General features: G+C 47.6%; 1 protein-coding gene across 5 annotated transcripts in view; it reads right to left on the reverse strand.

Annotated features, from left to right (window-relative positions):
• ADA2 (adenosine deaminase 2) overlaps nucleotides 1-18,251 on the reverse strand; it is a 32,866-nt gene extending 14,615 nt beyond the window's left edge. For all 5 annotated transcript variants that reach the window (XR_004381126.1, XR_004381127.1, XM_032844456.1 and 2 more), the window contains exons 1-6: nucleotides 18,149-18,251; nucleotides 17,364-17,539; nucleotides 14,422-14,751; nucleotides 13,256-13,481; nucleotides 11,206-11,416; nucleotides 1,432-1,559 (exon numbers count right to left, since the gene is read on the reverse strand). Coding sequence is in view for 3 of the 5 variants with exons in the window: in XM_032844456.1 (XP_032700347.1) it covers nucleotides 1,432-1,559; nucleotides 11,206-11,416; nucleotides 13,256-13,481; nucleotides 14,422-14,743 (887 nt within the window). In the remaining 2 variants the exon portion in view is untranslated. The remainder of the gene's footprint in view (nucleotides 1-1,431; nucleotides 1,560-11,205; nucleotides 11,417-13,255; nucleotides 13,482-14,421; nucleotides 14,752-17,363; nucleotides 17,540-18,148) is intronic.
• Nucleotides 18,252-18,530: the final 279 nt, after the last annotated feature.

The raw sequence follows: 18,530 nt of genomic DNA on the forward strand, positions 1-18,530 counted from the left end.
GCTCCAGGATGACCCACAGTGTCTGAAAGGCAAGACCCATGGGATATGCTTCATTATCTACATTCGGATGAAGCAAAGAGGTCTCGTCCAAAACTTGCCCTGCATCCCTGAGAGGATGGCTCCTGGAAGTGGGTGCAGTACAGAGCCTGGCTCTCTGTCCACTGGGCACCTAGGAAATGCAACAGATGAACCAAGTCCCTGTCAGGTCAGCAGGACCTGGCAATGATAGGTCCTTTGCCCCCAGTTAATTCAGCAAGGCCCTGGGCACTCCAGAAACCCTATGACTGAACTTCTGTCTTCTCTTCGCACCCTCTTTGTTCCAGTCCAGGAAAAGGATGAGGCAAACAACAAGACAACAGAAGCACTGAAGGGAAAAGTGTGGTACATCTCTGTGACAGGACAAAGGTCTCTGCACAGCAGCTGGCTCACTTGTCCCTCAGTGACAGAATTTCTGTGGGCCTAAATTTCTCCTGCCCCCTACCCCACATTGCTCACTCCCTCTCCTGCAGAGCTCTAAGGGAACACAGAGGATTGATCAGCTGCAGCCCAGCCCTCACACCCTCCTGCCATTGGCTCCCAGGTTGCCTCTGAGGGGAAGCAGTGGGGCTCCAGCCTGCCAGCTCCATCCCAGATGACTAGCTCCCGCTCATGCATGCCCCCACTCCCAGCCCTCACAAAGAGGGAAGGGGATTCAGCGGGAATGGAGTGGGGAGGAGTCTGACTGCCCCCCCAGAGCCCAGCCTCTAGGGTAGGCTGAGCAAATGGAGGAGCTGCCCTTCCCCAAGTCCTGATTCCATGTGATCTGCATTTGAGAACCCTGCATCTCCAGCCCGGTGCACAGTCACAGGCCTTAGACTGGTGGCCCTCTGACAGGAGCAAAGAGCTGTCCTTCAGTATAATCAATAGGAAAATTCAGTTTTAAAGCTTTCTGTGCTTGCTTGGGGGAAGAGTGGGTCCTTGTTCATGCTACCAGGTCCCACATACATGCTCCTGTGGGGTGTCCACACACAGACTCTGAGATAGCGGTCCCTCAGGGCTGGGTCACCAGTCAAGGCCTTGCACACAGCCATCCCCCATGGATGACATTAAGCAGAACCCCAGAGGCAAACTGAAACAAGGAAATGAGCCAGTTATCTAAACATATAGGCCAAAACATATCCCAGGCCAACATGGGGCCTAGAATTAATATGGAAAATTGCCATAGCTCTTCATTTAAGCTCAGTGGCAAAGATTCGAACTAGAAGTGACTTTAGAGGTAGAGGTTTGCACCCATGCATGAATGTACCCACTGAGTCCATGGCTCTTTGGCACAGGGTGTAGGTCTCTGATGCCAGCCTCCCTCTTTTTCCCTCTCTCCTCCCCTCCCTTCCTAGTGGCTCTGTCTGCATCCCATTCTCCCAAACCCCGCACTTCACCCATGTCCTCTCTCACCTGCGATCTGAATAAATGAGTTTGATTCCAATAAATCCAGGATGCTTTTTCGCAAACATATAAGCCACTTCTCTGTAAGTCCTCACTGACCACTCCTGGTTATGGATGGTCCCATTCAGTTCATATACCTAGGAAGGAAGCATGGTCATGATCAGACATCAGAGGTGAGCGAAACTTCATTCCCATTGCCAGTAATCTCTAAAACCACGTTGGACTTTGCAATTTCCTTGCCTAGTGCCTTCACCAGCCTCTGACATTTCTCAGAAGTCCTAGTCCTATCTGGGATAATGCTCTTGAACACCACAAAGTGGGCTGTCTGCCTGTCTCATTCATTGCTGGGTCCTCGCACCCTGAACAGTGCCTGGTGCTCGGTAGGCATGTGTGTAATGAATGAATAACAGGTCAGCGGGGGACAGGACCCACTTCATCTCCCCACTTTCCCATCCCTAGGTGGGATGTCCCCTGAGGTGGACATGGTTAGGGGCGGAGTGAGAAGAGCCAGCAATGGACCATGGGTAAGGCAAAGGGGAAGGAATGGGTGGAAAGAAGTCCCCTCTTTGGAGGTTGGGCCCCACGAAACCCACTGAGAGAGGCCAGAGCGCATTGGCGTGGACATGTCCCCTGCAGCTCCCTCTGCCCTCCCCTGCCACTGGGTCAGCTCTCACCCCTGCAAAGAATGGCAGTTCAGGGTCAGGACAGGATGTGGGAGTTTTTTCCCAAGAGATTGTGGAGCGAGGGAAGATGGGAAGAAGTAATATGCAGAAGTCATTTCCATGAACATCAGTTAAAAACCTGCCATGGGCAAGGAACCAGGCTAGGTCCTGGAGGGGTGGTAAGACAAGATGCCTGCCCTTAAGGAGTTCCCTTAGTGGAGACAGGCTCTGTTCACATTTATGATATAAAGCAGGAAGAATTAAGTGCTAAATAGAGGTTTACAGGACCTCAGAAGGAAAGGGGCTTCCTTTGAACTGGGTAGGGTCAGAGACGCTTTCTTGGGGGGATGGCACTGAAGCATTGCTAGGCCTGTGTGCGAAGCAGTGGCCCTACAGGGAGCCAGACCTACAGGGTCAGGGAGCAGAGGCTAATGGGCAGAGAGACAGAATGGAAGTCATGAGCTCTCCCACTGCCTGCAGGAGAAAAGTCCTTTTTCCTCCCTGGGGTCTGATATCCTGGAGCTGGTCGTGTCCAGGAAGCTCTTCTCATTGCCCAGCCAGTCACTTGCTCACTCTCACCGGCCCACGGGGCCTCCCTTTTCCCTCCTACCTATACCCCGAGGTGTTGCCTGCTGTCCTGGGGCAGCCTCCCCAGCACCCTCTTCTCCCCAGGCCCACGGAGCAGCCTCTTGGCTCTTTTTCACCTCTGGGGGTCCTGTTTTGCAGCCCGGCTTGGGGGAAGTGGGGTGGATGGGCAGCTCTTTCCAGCCCTCCTCTTGGCCCCATTGGCCTTGGCTCTTTGGTTTCCTCTGCTGTTGCCCCAGTGAAGCCTGGCCTCTCACGCAATCCCCCGCAAGGCTGCCTCAGCCAACTGGGCTTGGTATTGGCAGGTGGGCCTTCCCTGACTGCTTGGCCTCGGAGTGGACATTCTCAGGCTTCCTGAAGGTTAGAGCTGCCAGAACTTTCCAGAGGACAGACTCTTAGAAACTGCTAACTCAGTATCTAGTATAGCCTGTTACTACTATTAATATTTTTACCAAAGGGGATCAGAGTATGCCACCCTAAAATACGCTCCTTTTGCATAAGGATTACTTTGAGTGGAAAGCAATTAAGCAGCAAACACAGAGCTCTTTGCCCTCCTCCTATCTGCCTACAGGCAGGACATAAACTATTGGTGAAGGTGATCCCCCTTCTATCTCCCATACCAGAAGAACAAGGCTTATCACTGGAGACAGAAGGTCAGTACCTAGAGGAGTCTGCATAAGCAAACCGTACTATTATAACCCTTATCTTCTCTGAGTGTCCCCCATATAGTTCCCTCACCACAATTTACTGCCCCAGAAACCCAAACCCCTTTTCCTTTGTATTATCATTTCTCCACAATTTATCACCACTGGTTAAAATCATGTATAAGCACCTGTTCTACCCACTTCTTTGGGTCTCACTTTTTTCTACAAGACCTCCATGCACACAAAAATTAAACATTAACATCAAATACAATGTGTAGGACTTTTCTCCTGTTAATGTGGTTTTTGTCAGTTTAATTTGCAAGCCTCCAAAACAGAACTTTAGGAGGGTAAAGGAAAGTTACTTTCATCCTCTCCTCAAGTTTTTATTTTATTATTATTTTTTAAAGATTTTATTAATTTATTTGACAGAGAGAGACACAGCGAGAGAGGGAACACAAGCAGGGGGAGTGGAAGAGAGAGAAGCAGGCTTCTGGTTGAGCAGGGAGCCCAATGCAGGGCTAGATCCCAGGACTCCGGGACCATGACCAGAGCGGAAGGCCTAACGACTAAGCTACCCAGGCGCCCCTTACCAAGGATTTTTTAAAAGAGAACTCTTCCTGCCACTGATCAAAGCTTCAACATGGGGCACCTGGGTGGCTCAGTGAGTTAAGCCTCTGCCTTTGGCTCAGGTCATGATCTCAGGGTTCTAGGATCAAGCCCCACATTGGGCTCTCTTCTCAGCAGGGAGTCTGTTTCCCCTCTTTCTCTGCCTACTTGTGATCTCTCTCTCTCTCTCTGTCAAATAAATAATATCTTTAAAAAAAAAAAAAGGGAAAAAAAGCTTCAACAGACTTCCTCTATTGGAATCTTCACATCTTTGATGCTGAAAGAACCTATATCCTGTACCCCAGCAGTACTCAAAGTGTAGTAAGGGAACCCCTGTGGGTCCCGTAGACTTTTCTAGGCAATCTACAAAATCAAAAACTCTTTTCATAGAAGTTTCAAGATATTATTTGTCTTTTTCATTCTCATTCTCTCATGAGTGCATAGAATTTTCTGGAAGTTGTATCATACATGACAATATTTCCCTGACAAATAATGGGTTATGTGCTTGTGCAGTCTTGTGTTTTGAAATTTTCTCAGTTTTAATTTTTAACACAGGCTGGATTATACAGCAAAGAGTAGATATAATCCATATAAACAAAAGTTCTTTGGGATCCTCCAAAATTTTTGAGTGTCAAATTTTGAGAACAATGCATTAAACAAACCCAGAATTGATACTCAAAGTTGTCTTGGCATTCTCCAGGTGATTTGCAGAAGGGCAGAACAGAATTCTTCCCAATGCCTTGACTGCTGTGTCATTACTGAGTCACCTGCCCAGACACACCCACAGGATTCTAAACCGCTGACACGGAGGATCCAGGTCCAAGTCCTTTGGATCTTTCCACCTCCCCTCCCACAGCACCAGAGCAGGAGCTCCACAAATAAGCATTAACTTAGGAAAAGCACTCTCTGCTTGGAGTTCCAAAAGTACTAAACCCAAGGCAGCACGTTTTAGAGAAGGGATGAATAGTTGGAGATTGGAGGGGTGGCCACTAGAGTCTAGAGTTGGCAGAGTCGTGCTCTCAGAACAGAAGGGAATCAAAAGAACCTTTAAAAAACAAAACAAACAAACAAACAAACGAAAACCAAAGGACAATTCTGCCTAAAAGAAGATCCTTGACATATGAAACAAGTAGGTACAGATATGCAAATGACACACCAGAGGCATGATGGGAGTTTGCATATGGCCACAGTTTCAAGCCATCAATTCTGTCATTCCAGCACTTACTGCTGGAGAATCTGGGCCGCCTGCCTTGCAGGGTTCCAATCCCACTGCCAGTTCCCATAGCATGGAGAGACTCGAAGATGGAATCTGGCCCCTGGGGCTACAGATGCCGAGCCCTCGTCTCTTGGTGTCTCACTCAGTAAATCACCACTGGGGCTGCCCAGGGCCTTGTGCTCCTGCGCCTCTGGCTGAGAAACTGTGGGCTTTACAGAAGCACCCAGGGCAAGATCTGAATGCTCACGAGCAACCCCATTTCATGGAGCAAGAGACCCTTTTCATGGGGAGACCTGCAACTCCTCACAGCCTCACAGCCACTCCACTACCCGTTAGAATGGTTAGAACATGGCTGTGAAGCCAGGCACTCAAGGAAAGTTCTCACCTGGTTAGGGGGCTCTGGGCAGCCTACTGGGTTGGGGCTCCCAGTGGAGGTATGTTTTGCCCCAGTAAATCATACCTCCCAGGGTCACTGCAAGGATCAAATGAGTTAATATTTGTAGAACACTGAGAAATGATAACTATGAGGGCGTCTGGCTGGCTCAGCCGGAAGAGCACATGACTCTTCGAGCCCCCCACTGGGTATAGAGATGACTTCAAAAGATAAATGAAAACATTTTCAAAAAAGATAATTATTAATAATAATGTTGTTACTATTACCAATCTTATTATCACCAGATACAGAAAAACAACTCAAAAATCTGCAGTTATCCTAGGAAGATGAATTGATATCTAAGAATTTAACAATTAGTAAGTACAAGTAGGTGGTGTGAGTCATTGACCTAAGACCATGTGATACAAAGCTGCTATATCCATGTAATAAGCCCCCTTGAGTTGAAAACACTGGATTCAATGTAGATTATTATCTCCATTTTCATTATAGTTCATTTTTTAAAGATTTTATTTATTTATTTGACAGAGAGAGAGCAGGAGAGCACAAGCAGGGGAAGTGGCAGAGGGAGAAGGAGAAGCAGGCTTCCCAATAAGCAGGGAGCCCAATAGGAGGCTCAATCCCAGAACTCTGGGATCATGACCTGGGCCGAAGTTAGTTGCTTAACCAACTGAGCCACCCAGGCACCCCATGTTCATTATAATTTAATTGCGAAACTATAAAGTTGGCTATTTACACAAGCCAATATAAGATTACAAAATTTTATTGTCTGTGATATCATGGAATTATAGAATCTTGAAGCTAGAAGGAACCCAAGGGAAATGTGAGATTGGACAGTTGCTCAAGGTCACACAATTAGTTTGTATCAGACCAGAAGCCAGGACTCAGAATTTCTACCTCTCAACACAACTGGAGCACCATGCATTTCACCTGCATTAACTGAGCTTCTATTATGTGCCAGGTAATGCCAACAGCCTTATATCATCATCTCCTTTAATCTTCAAAACCACACTATCAGGTAGTACTCGCTTTACAGGTGAGGATTTTGAGGCTGAGAAAGGTCAAGAAACTCAGTCCCACTCCAGAGTGGGGGTGAGGGCTGAGGAGTCTGCCGAATTTCAGAACCTTGCTGACCCTCAGTGTCTCCTGTCACCAGAGCAGCCCCTGTCTTTACCTTCATACTCCAATGGCAGGTAGGGGTCTCGGTGTCTCAGCTCTGGGACACATTAGAACCTGGGAGAGGGAGATGCCTGGGTTTCACCCTGGACTAATTAAATCAGAATCTCTGAGGTCGAAGCTGGTTATTTTTATTTTAACCTCCCCAGGTGATTCTAATGTACAATGTACAGCTAGGGTTAAGATCTATGGTGTTCGTGAACTTGACAGAGAAGAAAATGCTTGATTACAGCATAGTAGGGTAAGTGCTATCATCAAGGGGAGCAGTGAAGGTGGTCCCCCCAACCTCGCTTGTCAGTATTCTCACAGAGTCACACCAGTAATGTCACTTCAGCAACAAGCCAGGTGGAAATTTTCAGTGGAGGATCTGCTAAGAATCCAGGAAAAACTCCAGAGTGGGGGCGGGAATGGGTAGGTGAAGCCTGCCTGAGTAGTGTTGATTGTACAAGGGACAGCATCCAAGAAGACGTCCGGGGACGACCATCGTGGGTTCTCTAGGCCACTGACGCGTCTCTCTCCTAAGACCTCCTGTCAGGAAGTGCCAGCGGGGCCATCTCCTGTTGATAATCCTCTGGGGTCTCACACCAGCTCCACTCTGAAGCCTGGCCGGGGCCCAGTTTGGGCCTCCGATTCTGGCAGTGGGGGAAGGGACTGGAGCCCAGGAGATAAGACCCGCCTAGCAACTGTTGCTAGAGGCAAGTAGCCTTTGTTATCAAGCATTAGTAACACAATAGGAGGCTGAGCAGCCAGGATAGTCCATCAACATCATCCCAGGCCCTGAATTAGCCCCACAAGCTAGAAGGGGGAGGTTGTGCGGCTCAGCAAAAGGATTCCCGTGCAGACGGTTTTTAGTTGTTAATGTGCTGACGGCTCCCCCTACTCTGGCTAATGGGGGGCATTAAGGCAGAGACTCTATTGCAAGAGGCCTTTGTTCCAGGGTCAGAGCAGAACAAATGGTCAAATCCCATCCCCCTCAGCCTCTCCAGAATCCCAAATCCCAGCAGCCTTCCACCTTCTAGGATGGTGGGGGGTGGGCAGAGAGGGAGGAGAGGTTAGGGGCTAGCCAGGGTCCCCACGTGAAATGCCCCCAGAGCCCACTCCTCCGCGGGGTAAGGAGAAAACAGCCCAGCCGAAAAAGGGGAGGGATGAGACAGGAAACTATTGCCTTCCCTCCAGTTTCTCAGCATCTTCCCCTAAATGCTTCCCCACCCAGCTCAAGATGAAAGTCACAGCCCTCAAAGCGACCAAGACCCAAAGCCTCTGCAATTTCCCCCTCCCTCCTCTGCCCTCCGCCCCCAAAGGCGCCCAGGGCTCTGACAGGATCGAAGGGCTACCTCCCCCATGCTCCAACACCGAGAAAGCCTCCAGGATTGCGCAACAGGAAGCGGTCCCCCCAGCAGGGGCCAGCACCGCTCTGGGTGAAGCATCCGCTCAGCCAACCCCAGGGGCTCTCTATCCCCAGCGGAAGGGCGAGGCTGGAAGCCACATGCCCTCTCCAGCAGCTCCTTTTGAGCTGGAGCATGGGTCCCTCAATGCTCACAAAGTCCAGCGCCCTGGCCTCTGTCCAGTCACTCCTTACCACCAACACGATCTTGGCCAGCTCTCTGACCTTCCCGAGCCTCAGTTTCCATGTCCATAAAACGCAAGCTCGCTATGCAGCTCAAGTGCTTTGTAAAGGTCAAGGCGAAGACGGCCTTTGCTCCAAGTGTGGTCTGGGTCAGACCATCTGCATTAGAATCATCGGGAGGAGGGGAAGCGCTAGTTAATTTTGCGGCTTCCCGGCCCTACTCAAGAGCACGGAATTAGAATCCTGGCAGGCTGGGGCCCAAAGGCGAATTTTAAAAAAGAGCACCTCCAGATGATTCATCTGAACAGCCAAGTTTGAGGACCATCATCAGCAAGCATCATTATCACTACTGGTGCCTCTCGGCAACCTAAGATGTGGTGCCGGTCTGAAATATCTCACAGTCCGACATAAATAACGGGGTAACAGATGCTGGGTGCCAGAAATCCACATTTCCAGGAGACAAAGAGGGAGATGTGGGCTGCCACAGTCCCGGGTGGGGGTTGGGGTGGTGGTGAAGGAGGGGTTGGCGGACTTAAGAACCAGTTTCAGTGGAACCCAGAGGAGAGGACGGGCTTAGATGGGGGTGGAGCAGATGCTTGGAGAGAAAAGGATTTTCCAGGCCCAAACCTAGCAATAAATTGTTCTGGGAGGTGCAATTTCTTCTACTCCACACAGTCCAGGCCCAGTGCCAGCTCATCTCTTTTAGAAATTCTTCTCTTTATAGATGGATAGACCCTAGCTTCCTGCAAAAGGATCCTTTGTCTCCGGGTCTTATCTACTTGGCTCACAAAACTGGAGAAAGCTCTACTGAGGGACAAAGGTCAGCCCCACTCCCACTTTCCAAAAACTGTCCTCAGAGCTTTCACTACCAAACATGCAGTCAGATCCCAAGGGTGATAGGCACTTAGCTAAGTGCCAACTCTTCCCAGCCCTCACAGGCTGGCCTTGAGCTAAACTCAAGGAGTGTATTAACATATCTAAGGGGAAGGGTGGGTCCGTCTTGAGAGTTGAGCCTTGAGGAAACTTGGTCACCGATGAAGGGAAAGGTAGCCTGGACCCACAAACTGGAATTACTGGTTCTTGGGACAGGCATATACTTCATTAGAGGATCCTTGAACACTCTAGATCAAACTGGGGGAGTAAAATCAATTTAGGAGTCCCAACAAGAATTAAAAATTTTTTAGAATGCAAAAATACCAGAATCTCTGTACATTCCATTGTTTCCTAAAATGTTTTACAGATAGATACAGATACATGTGGAAACACTATATAAATAGTCAACTTATTGTAGCACTTTCTCCCCCCTCCTGGCAAAAGGGTGATAATTTTCATCAGATTTTCCAAAGATTAAGTACATTATTACAGACTCCCTTAAATTTCCTGAGCCCAGGGACAATAGGGCTCCCCACTGGGCTCACCAACATCCTTCTGGCTATACCTTGGCTTCAGGAAAGGCTAAGAATTGCCCTCAAGGAGAGAGAACTTGCTGGTCAAGAAGCAAGTCTAGGGATGCCTGGGTGGCTCAGTTGGTTAAGGGCTGCCTTCGGCTCAGGTCATAATCCCAGTGTCCTGGGATCGAGTCCCATATCGGGCTCCTTGCTCGGCAGGGAACCTGCTTTTCCCTCTGCCCCTGCCTGCCTCTCGGCCTACTTGTGATCTCTCTCTCTCTTTCTCTCTCTCTCTGACAAATAAAATCTTAAAAAAAAAAAAAAAAAAAAAAAAAGAAGAAGAAGCAGCGAGTCTAATCTAATTGATAGTTTTCTCTGAAAACCAGCACTCTTTCTTGTTTATTCTTCTGTCTCTTATGAATTTGGTCAATGTGTTTTGGTCCTCTGGAGCTCTGTCACTTCTGAGTGTACAAACAATAACATTTCCGAGCCTATAAAGACCATGGAATACGGTAACAAAGCCAAAATGATGCCACCCTGTGGATCTTTCCACAAACTTGAAGGTTAGTCACCAAGGCGTTGGTATGCTCAACAAATACTTCAAAGAATAAGCAGACTAGTTAGGATATGATATAGGGGAGAGCTCTACACAAAGGTCACATTCCCCAAGCCGCTTAAAATATTTAACCAGCTCAAACTCTTGGTGAGCGCACCAAATGGAACATTCAGAAATCCTGCCCACTCCCACAATACCCAAATCCCTCCTACAAATAGTCTTCAGGGAAGTCCAACAGACATCCCAAAAGAATGGTCCAGGAGCATCTGATCACCTGGTGCTGCTCTCCTCAACGATGTGTCCCCTAACGTGGAGACCATCCTCGTTCTCTCCTACAATGGCTCCTTCTCAGCCCACTTCATGAACTTTCCATCCTATTTTTATTTGTTGGGCCCCTTTCTTGACCCACTCCTCTTTTCAACTCACAGCTTCTGTGGGAAACTCACCCCTCTGACAGTTTGAAGAATTACCTTTCGGCAGACAAATGTCAAACATCTGTTTCCAGGCTAGAACTCTCCTCTGGGCTCCACACAGTCATATACTCCACCATTTCCCAGACATCTTCACAGGGCTATCTCATAGACCCCTCCAATTCTACAGGTTCAAAACCAAAATTTCTATTCTCCCTCCCCATCCTGCTTGTCCTCTTACTTCCCCTATCTCCATCAATGTCACCACCAGTCAACTCAACTCAAGTTCAACACCAGCGAGTGGCTATACAGCCTCACCCCCACATGGTCAGTCAGGAAGACCTCTAGAGTCCTCCTCATTGCTTGTTATCTCATACCTGCTGTTTCCCTACTCTCCGAGTCTCTGTCCCCATCTCTCTCAGCCGGCAACCCTCTCACTGTGATCTGTTCTCCCCAGTGCTACCAGGGTGATCCATTTGCCAGACCCATCAGCTGTCCCAGGACCAAGAATGTAGTCTTGAGCGACTCTGGGAAGCTAAATTTTGATAGTCAAGCCAGAGCAGAGCAAAGAGTTGGGCTCACCGGGAGCAGCATGGCTCTGAGCTCCAGATAGAGCACATTGTCCTGGTAGAACTCCTCCAGAGCCTGGAAGATATAGTCTCTGAACACTGGTGCATAGTGGACAAGGCCAGAGATCGTGAAGAAGATGCTTTGAAACTTGGACCAGACGATATTTTGGTTGGCATAATCCACCTCTGGGTTCTCGGTCATCAGCGTGAAATTCCTTAGCAGTCTGTCCAAGACACAAAGCCGGTAAATTGAGGAGGCGTATTTCAAGCCATCACCTTCAAGCACCTGCAGGATTCTTGCCCACCTTGCTTCTCCCACCAGAAGCAAAGCCAGATGCATCATAGTGAACAGTGATGAGAGGCCACGGGAAGCACCCTGGGTTCTCTCATGGAGCCCCTCCCTGAGACCCACTTTGTGCTCCTCAGGACCCAGCTCAGGTGGGATGTTCCCACTAACCAGGCTCTCCTGCTCCCTTCTGCATGCTTAGCCAGTCTGACCCCACTGTACTTACATCCTAGACCAACCTCTCTTTGCGGGGGCAGCGTGTTATGCATGGAATTATACACCCTAAAATCCGTATGTTGAAATCCTAACCCTCAATGTGACTATATTTGGAGATAGGGCCTTTTCAGTGGTAATGAAGGTTAAATGAGGTCATAAGGGTAGGGCCCCCATAGACTAGGACTGGCATCAAGGACACCAGTGACAGGCGTCACACACACAGGGGAAAGGCCCTGTGAGGACACGCTGTCTGCAAGCCAAGGACAGAGGCCTCAGGAGAGATCAAACCTGCCAGGATCTCGATCTTGAACGTCTAGCTTCCAGACCAGTGAGAAAATAAAATTTGGGGGGCATCTGGGTGGCTCAGTGGGTTAAGCCTCTGCCTTCAGCTCAGGTCATGATCTCGGGGTCCTGCATTCGAGCCCTACATTGGGCTTTCTGCTCAGCAGGTAGCCTGCTTCCACCCCAACCCCCCCCCTGACCCCCATCTGCCTCTCTGCCTACTTGTGATCTCTGTCAAATAAATAAATAGCGGCGCCTGGGTGGCTCAGTGGGTTAAAGCCTCTGCCTTCGGCTCAGGTCATGATCCCAGGGTCCTGGGATCGCCCCGCATGGGGCTCTCAGCTCAGCAGGGAGCTTGCTTCCCTTCCTCTCTCTCTGCCTACTGTGATCTCTGTCAAATAAATAAATAAAATCTTTAAAAATAAATAAATAAAATATTTTACAAAAAGAAAAAGAAAAGAAATTTCTGTTGTTAAAGGCACCTGGTCTGTAATATTATGTTATGGCAGCCCTGGCAAGCTAATACAGAAGGTAGGATGGAAATATGGGGACTACACAACCCAGGCTTTGCCCCTGAGTAGCCATGTACTAGCTGTGTGGCCTTAACCTTGAGCTTCACATTTCTTATTCGTAAAGGGAAGTAAGCTCGTAAAAGCACAGCATAGATGATTCTATGCTGAAAACAGCTATTACTTATAATATCACTTTACAAGTGTGTTGGGAAGTTGCTACAAAACATTTTCAAGCTGTTTCACCCACCAATGCACTGTCATTATTCCAGGAGCTGGGAGTTTTTCATCCTTCTGGTATTAAGCTTCTAGGCAAAATTCATCTGATGCAACAATAGTGTTACTGTTAATACTTCTTACAGGTCAAATGAGATTTTTTTTTTTTTTAAGATTTTATTTATTTATTCGACAGACAGAAATCACAAGTAGGTAGAGAGGCAGGCAAAGAGTGAGGAGGGAGCAGGCTCTCCGTTGAGCAGAGAGCCCGATGTGGGGCTCAATCCCAGGACCCTGAGATCATGACCTGAGTGGAAGGCAGAGGCTTTAACCAACTGAGCCACCCAGGTGCCCCTCAAATGAGATTTTAAATGAACCAGGAACTTGCTATTTGAATGCTTTTGTGAAGCAAAGTATCTTATAAAGTTAAGAGCCTCCTGATTTTTTTTTTAAGGCCCGATTTGCATATATGGTTCATACCAAGGAAGACACACCCACACACCACCCACTATGTATTAAGGCCACGTGACACATTCTTTTGGAACCACACTCACCCGTTGTCAAACTCAGTGACGTTCTGCATCTCCTTTCGATACTTCTCCAGCAAAACCCACTCTGAACACTCTGCTGGCATAGGGGTAGGGGGTGTTGGATAAGCAAATTTGAATGACAGGGCCCCCTTCGGGGTGATACAGAAATGGCAGTGGGGCCTATAGGTGACATTTTTCACCAGCCAGTTCATGCTCAGGATGCCGAAGTCATGGACATGTAAGGCAGCCCCTGGAAGGGAAGAAGGGCAGGGTGGGGTGAAGCAAAAGAGGTGAAGTGATCCAACCCCGCATCGTATTCCCTGCTTGATGGGCAGCCTGCTTCTCCCTCTCTGCTGCTTGTGTTCTCTCACACACACACACTGTCTCTCCTGCACACATACTCTCTTTCTCTCAACTAAAAATAATCTTTTTCTTTAATAAAGACTCTATTTATTCATGAGAGACAGAGACAGAGAGGCACAGGGTCCCCACTGAGCAGAGAGCCCAATGTGGGACTCGATCCTAGGAACCCGGGATCATGACCTGAGCCAAAGGCAGAAGCTTAACCATCTAAGCCACCCAGGCACCCTCAACTAAATAAAATCTTAAAAAAATTAATGTAAATATGCTCTAGACATACCATACTAGAAATGCATTTATCCAAGATGCTCGTTCATACCATACCCTGTTTGTTACCTTAGCCTCTGAGAAAGGGCGGAAGAGGCAGATAAAAGACGTGAACGGAGCAGTAGGTCTTATGGCCCAGACACTGCCTTGTGGGTGGAGGCATCTGCTTTGTCAGGAAAGACAGTAAAGCCCAGCTCCCACTCCCCACTGTCTCTCTGAGGCAGAGTCCCCTCTGAAGCTGGGCTTTTGGTAAACCAGCAGCCACCTTCAATGTTTGCCAAGGAAGAACAAAGGTGCAGAGTAGCTGAGTGGGGTTCTCACTGCTCCATTTATTTATTTTTTTTATCTTATTTATCATTACTTTTTAAAGTAGGCTCCACACCCAGTGTGGGTCTTGAACTCACAATCCTGAGATCAAGAGTCCCATGCTCTACGGGCTGAGCCGGCCATGTGCTCCTCCCTGCTCCATTTACAACAACAATAGCTCCAATAACAATGCTAGCTCCAAGTTTAGTTCCCCCTCCCTGCCCAGCATGTGCAAACCATCCCCTCCAAACCTCTACCTTTTGGCATCTTCTTCAGGATACTAAACACCTGACTTTTCTCGATGAGATTCTTGGCCTGGAAGAAGTGCATGCTGGGAGGGAAATTCTGGATCTTCATGGCCTGCACCACCTCAGCCTTTTTGAGAGCCATGAGCCTCTCATTGGCCAGCTCCTCTTGCTTGGTCAGCACCAGCTGCCCCCCAAGCTGCAGCATCTTCTCTCTCATCAACAGCTGGGTTCGTGCTTCATCTATGGATATGGCTGAGCAGAAAAAAGGTATCGCCACCACCAAAAGCAGGGAGAGCAGGGCTGGCCACCCCAATGGGCCACCCATGGACATTGGGATGCCTGGAAGAGGAAATTGCTCAGATGGAAACCCAACAGGGCTAAAAAGGGAGTAGATCAGTGCAAATCGACAGATTTAACTGTCAAACTCTGATTTTCCTTCTCCCACTCTGTTCTCAGGTAACCAGGAGGCAACATACTTCTCTAAGCCCACAGAGAAAAGACCTCCAGGTACAGACCTGAAGGGGTTTCCCAAATCGTAAGTCACCATGAGCCCTCCTTGAACAAAGTGGAACGTTTCAGTTAGTGAGACATGTTCACACATAGAGGAGTATACTGCAATCAGATTTTTAGTGTTTCACTTTTAAATATCATCAGAGAGCAAGAGCTCACAAGGCATACAAAGAACGCCTCCAGCATCATAAAGGAACTTCAAAAAAAAAAAAAACAAAAACAAAGGGAAACAGAGACAATGCAGGAAATAAAAGAAAAATTCAAAACAACCATACTTAATAGCCTAAGAAGGATATGAAAAGATACTGTGCCCATAAAACAACTACAGGGAATTATAAAAAATATAATTTCTTTTATATAATGGCTGGCTGGCTCAGTCCATAGGGCATGTAACTCTTGATCTCGGGGTTGTGAGTTCAAGCCCCACAGTGGGCATAGAGATTACTTAAAATTTTGAAAAAAACTAGGGGCACCTGAGTGGCTCAGTTGGTTGAGCAATCTGCCTTCAGCTCAGGTCATGATCCCAGCATCCGGGGATCCAGCCCACTGTCTGGTTCCCTGCTCAGCAGGGAGTCTGCTTCTCCCTCTCCCTCTGCTGCTCCCCCTGTCTGTGCTCTCCCTCTCTAAAAAAAAAAAAAAAGAAAAAGAAAAAATTAAATTAAAAAATAAACAGAATGAGAAAGAGCTTTTAGAAATTAAAAATACAAAGGCTGAGGGGCTGCTGGGTGGCACAGTTGGTTAAGTGTCTGACTCTTATTTTCGGCTCAGTGGTGGTCTCAGGGTTGTGAGAATGAACCCTACATCAGGCTCCATGCTCAGTAAGGAATCTGCTTAAGATTCTCTCTCCTGGGACACCTGGGTGGCTCAGTCATTTGAGCATCTGCCTTCAGCTCAGGTTATGATTCCAGGGTCTAGGATCAAACCCTATATCAGACTCCTTGCTCAGGGGGCAGCCTGCTTCTCTCTCTGCTTGTTACTCCCCTGCTTGTGCTGTTGTACTGTCTCTCTGACAAAAAAAATTTTTAAATCATTAAAAAAAAAAGATTCTCTCCCTCTGCTCCCCCCCCCCGTTTTCTTACTCTCTCTCTCTCAAATAAATAAGTGAATAAATATTTTTTAAAATACAAAAGCTGAAATTTTAAAAATTTCCTAGCAATATTATAAGATGGAATTGAAGACGATCTTTTTAAAATTAGGACAAAATAAGAAAGAAACAAATGAGGTGATTTTAACTCAGGAAACCCAACCCCAAAGAACAGACATATCAGAAGAAAAAAGAAGAAATAGGAGAAAAAAGTAAATAAGTAGTAGAAGAAATTGGGCCAGAAGACCTAACTCTGGTTTAATGAGCTGGTTTGTTGTTGAGCTCCTAGCAAAGCAGAAGCAATTGCTCCATAGCCACACCAAGATAGGTCGTCGTGATATTTCATAACGGTAGCACTAAAAGCTGCTAAAAAGCTTCTAGAGAGTAGCTAGTCCAGGTTGGCAGTGAGCAAGGATTTAAGGGGAGAAGGAAAGAAACTTGCTTGTATTGGGTCTCCACATGCCAGGCACTCCACCTGGGTCATTTATGTGAATTACATTTAAGAATTATGGGGTGCCAGGCCACCTGGGTGGCTCAGTGGGTTAAGCCTCTGCCTTCAGCTCAGGTCATGATCCCAGGGTCCTGTGCCCCACAGCATCAGGCTCTCTGCTCAGCAGGGAGCATGCTTCCACCCCCCTGCCTGCCTCTCTGCCTACTTAGGATCTCTGTCTGTCAAATAAATAAATAAAATCTTTTTTTTTTTTTAAGAGTTTATTCATCTATTTGACAGACAGAGATCACAAGTAGGCAGAGAGGCAGGCAGAGAGAGAAGGGGAAGCAGGCTCCCCGCTGAGCAGAGAGCCCAATGCGGGGCTAGATCCCAGGATCCTGGGATCATGAGCTGAGCCGAAGGCAGAGGTCCTAACCCACTGAGCCACCCAGGCACCCCTAAATAAATAAAATCTTAAAAAAAAAAAAAAAAAAAGAATTATGGAGTGACTGCATGAGTCAGAGGAGTGTGTGACTCTTGATCTCAGGGTTGTGAGTTTAAGCCCCATGTTGGGTATAAAGATTACTTAAACAATTAACATATAAAATATATATATAAATAATATATATTAATTAATATCTATAATAATAAATAATATATAAATATATAATATAGGTATGTATATATATGTATATATATATACCCTCCTCAGCAGCAAGTCTGCTTCTCCCTCTCCTACTCCCCCTGCTGTGCTCTCTCTCTCTCTCTCTCTCTGGCTCACTCCTTCTCTCAAATAAATAAATAAAATCTTTTTTTAAATAGAAAGATATTAAGTAAATAGAGCTGCAGGGATATGACGAAGGTGAAAAGCTTGCTAATCATTGAAATACAATATATCCCAGATTCTTTCCAGGGCTATTCACTTACTCTAAGCTACACCAGACACCAAGAGGGAATTTTCAGAAGGAACAGGATACTATTTACTCTTGTACCACAGCTATGGCAGGGGCTGTACCATCCTAATCAGAGAGTTGGACTTTAGAAGAACCCCTGCAACTTCATGAAGTCTTCGAATCTCTCTTCAGACCAGTGTTTGCCAACAGCTAAAAGAGAAGAATGACATTTATGTCACCGTTCCATCCATCCATGCTGCGTCCTCCAATCAACAGCCCCAGCCCTTTGTCCCTCTTTCCGTACTGACACGTAGCAGAGGCCACTAAGTTCCACAGCCTCCAACTCTGTCCTCTCCACAGACCCCAGAAGCAGTTGTGTGGCCCTGCATTCCAGGACTTTTCCTGGCCTGACAGACAAAAGCTTATCTAACACCAGTCCTGGCCAAGGCTGACTGAGCATCAGGAAAAGTCATCTCTAGAACACTTGTCACTAAACTTACTTCATCTCTCTCCTCATGAAAAGTGTCTTTTACCTTTAAAAGAGGGTGCACGAAGATACTATAGTTTGTCCCCAGGGTAAAAACAAAGAAATAGACCATGTGCCTCTATGACTCCGAGTCAGTGTCCTGGGGTCCACAACCATTTCAAAAGCCTGTTGTGAGGCCAGGCTATGCCATTCCTCCCGTCTGGAAGGCACAGGCCCACTTGCAGTGGAGGCAGGGAAGACAGCCAGCTGGGAAACAGAGCCCAAGTGCCAGCAACCCCACTCCCTACCGTAACCTCATGAGCTAGACCCCCACCCCAGGGGATCCCAGGTACCTCAGAGCAGCTCCAGAAACTGCAGACTGTTTGCTGAGTCCCCTGACAGCTGTGTCACAAGCACCAGAAAAGCTCACCATCCTGTTTTCACTTCCTGTCAGGGCAGGTTTCACTTCCTCCCGCCTCACGTTGCTCAGGCCTCCAGAGAGAGGCAAGGAAGACAGGGTCTGGCCGAGCTGAGGCAGCAAGGAGGCCTGAGAGTATGCGTTTACGTGTGTGTGCGTCCATGTGCGCACTTACGTGCTTGGCGGTGATCTTGTGTGTGTATGTGTGTGTGTGTGGTGACGTGTGTATGTGTGGGAGTTACAAACATCTGTGTGAATATACATGTGGGTTAATGCATGCGGAGGTTATGTATGTGTTTGTGAGGCAGTTATATGCA

This window comes from Lontra canadensis, unplaced genomic scaffold (assembly GCF_010015895.1).
Source record: "Lontra canadensis isolate GAN:19392208 unplaced genomic scaffold, GSC_riverotter_1.0 scaffold153, whole genome shotgun sequence".
Taxonomy (NCBI): domain Eukaryota; kingdom Metazoa; phylum Chordata; class Mammalia; order Carnivora; family Mustelidae; genus Lontra; species Lontra canadensis.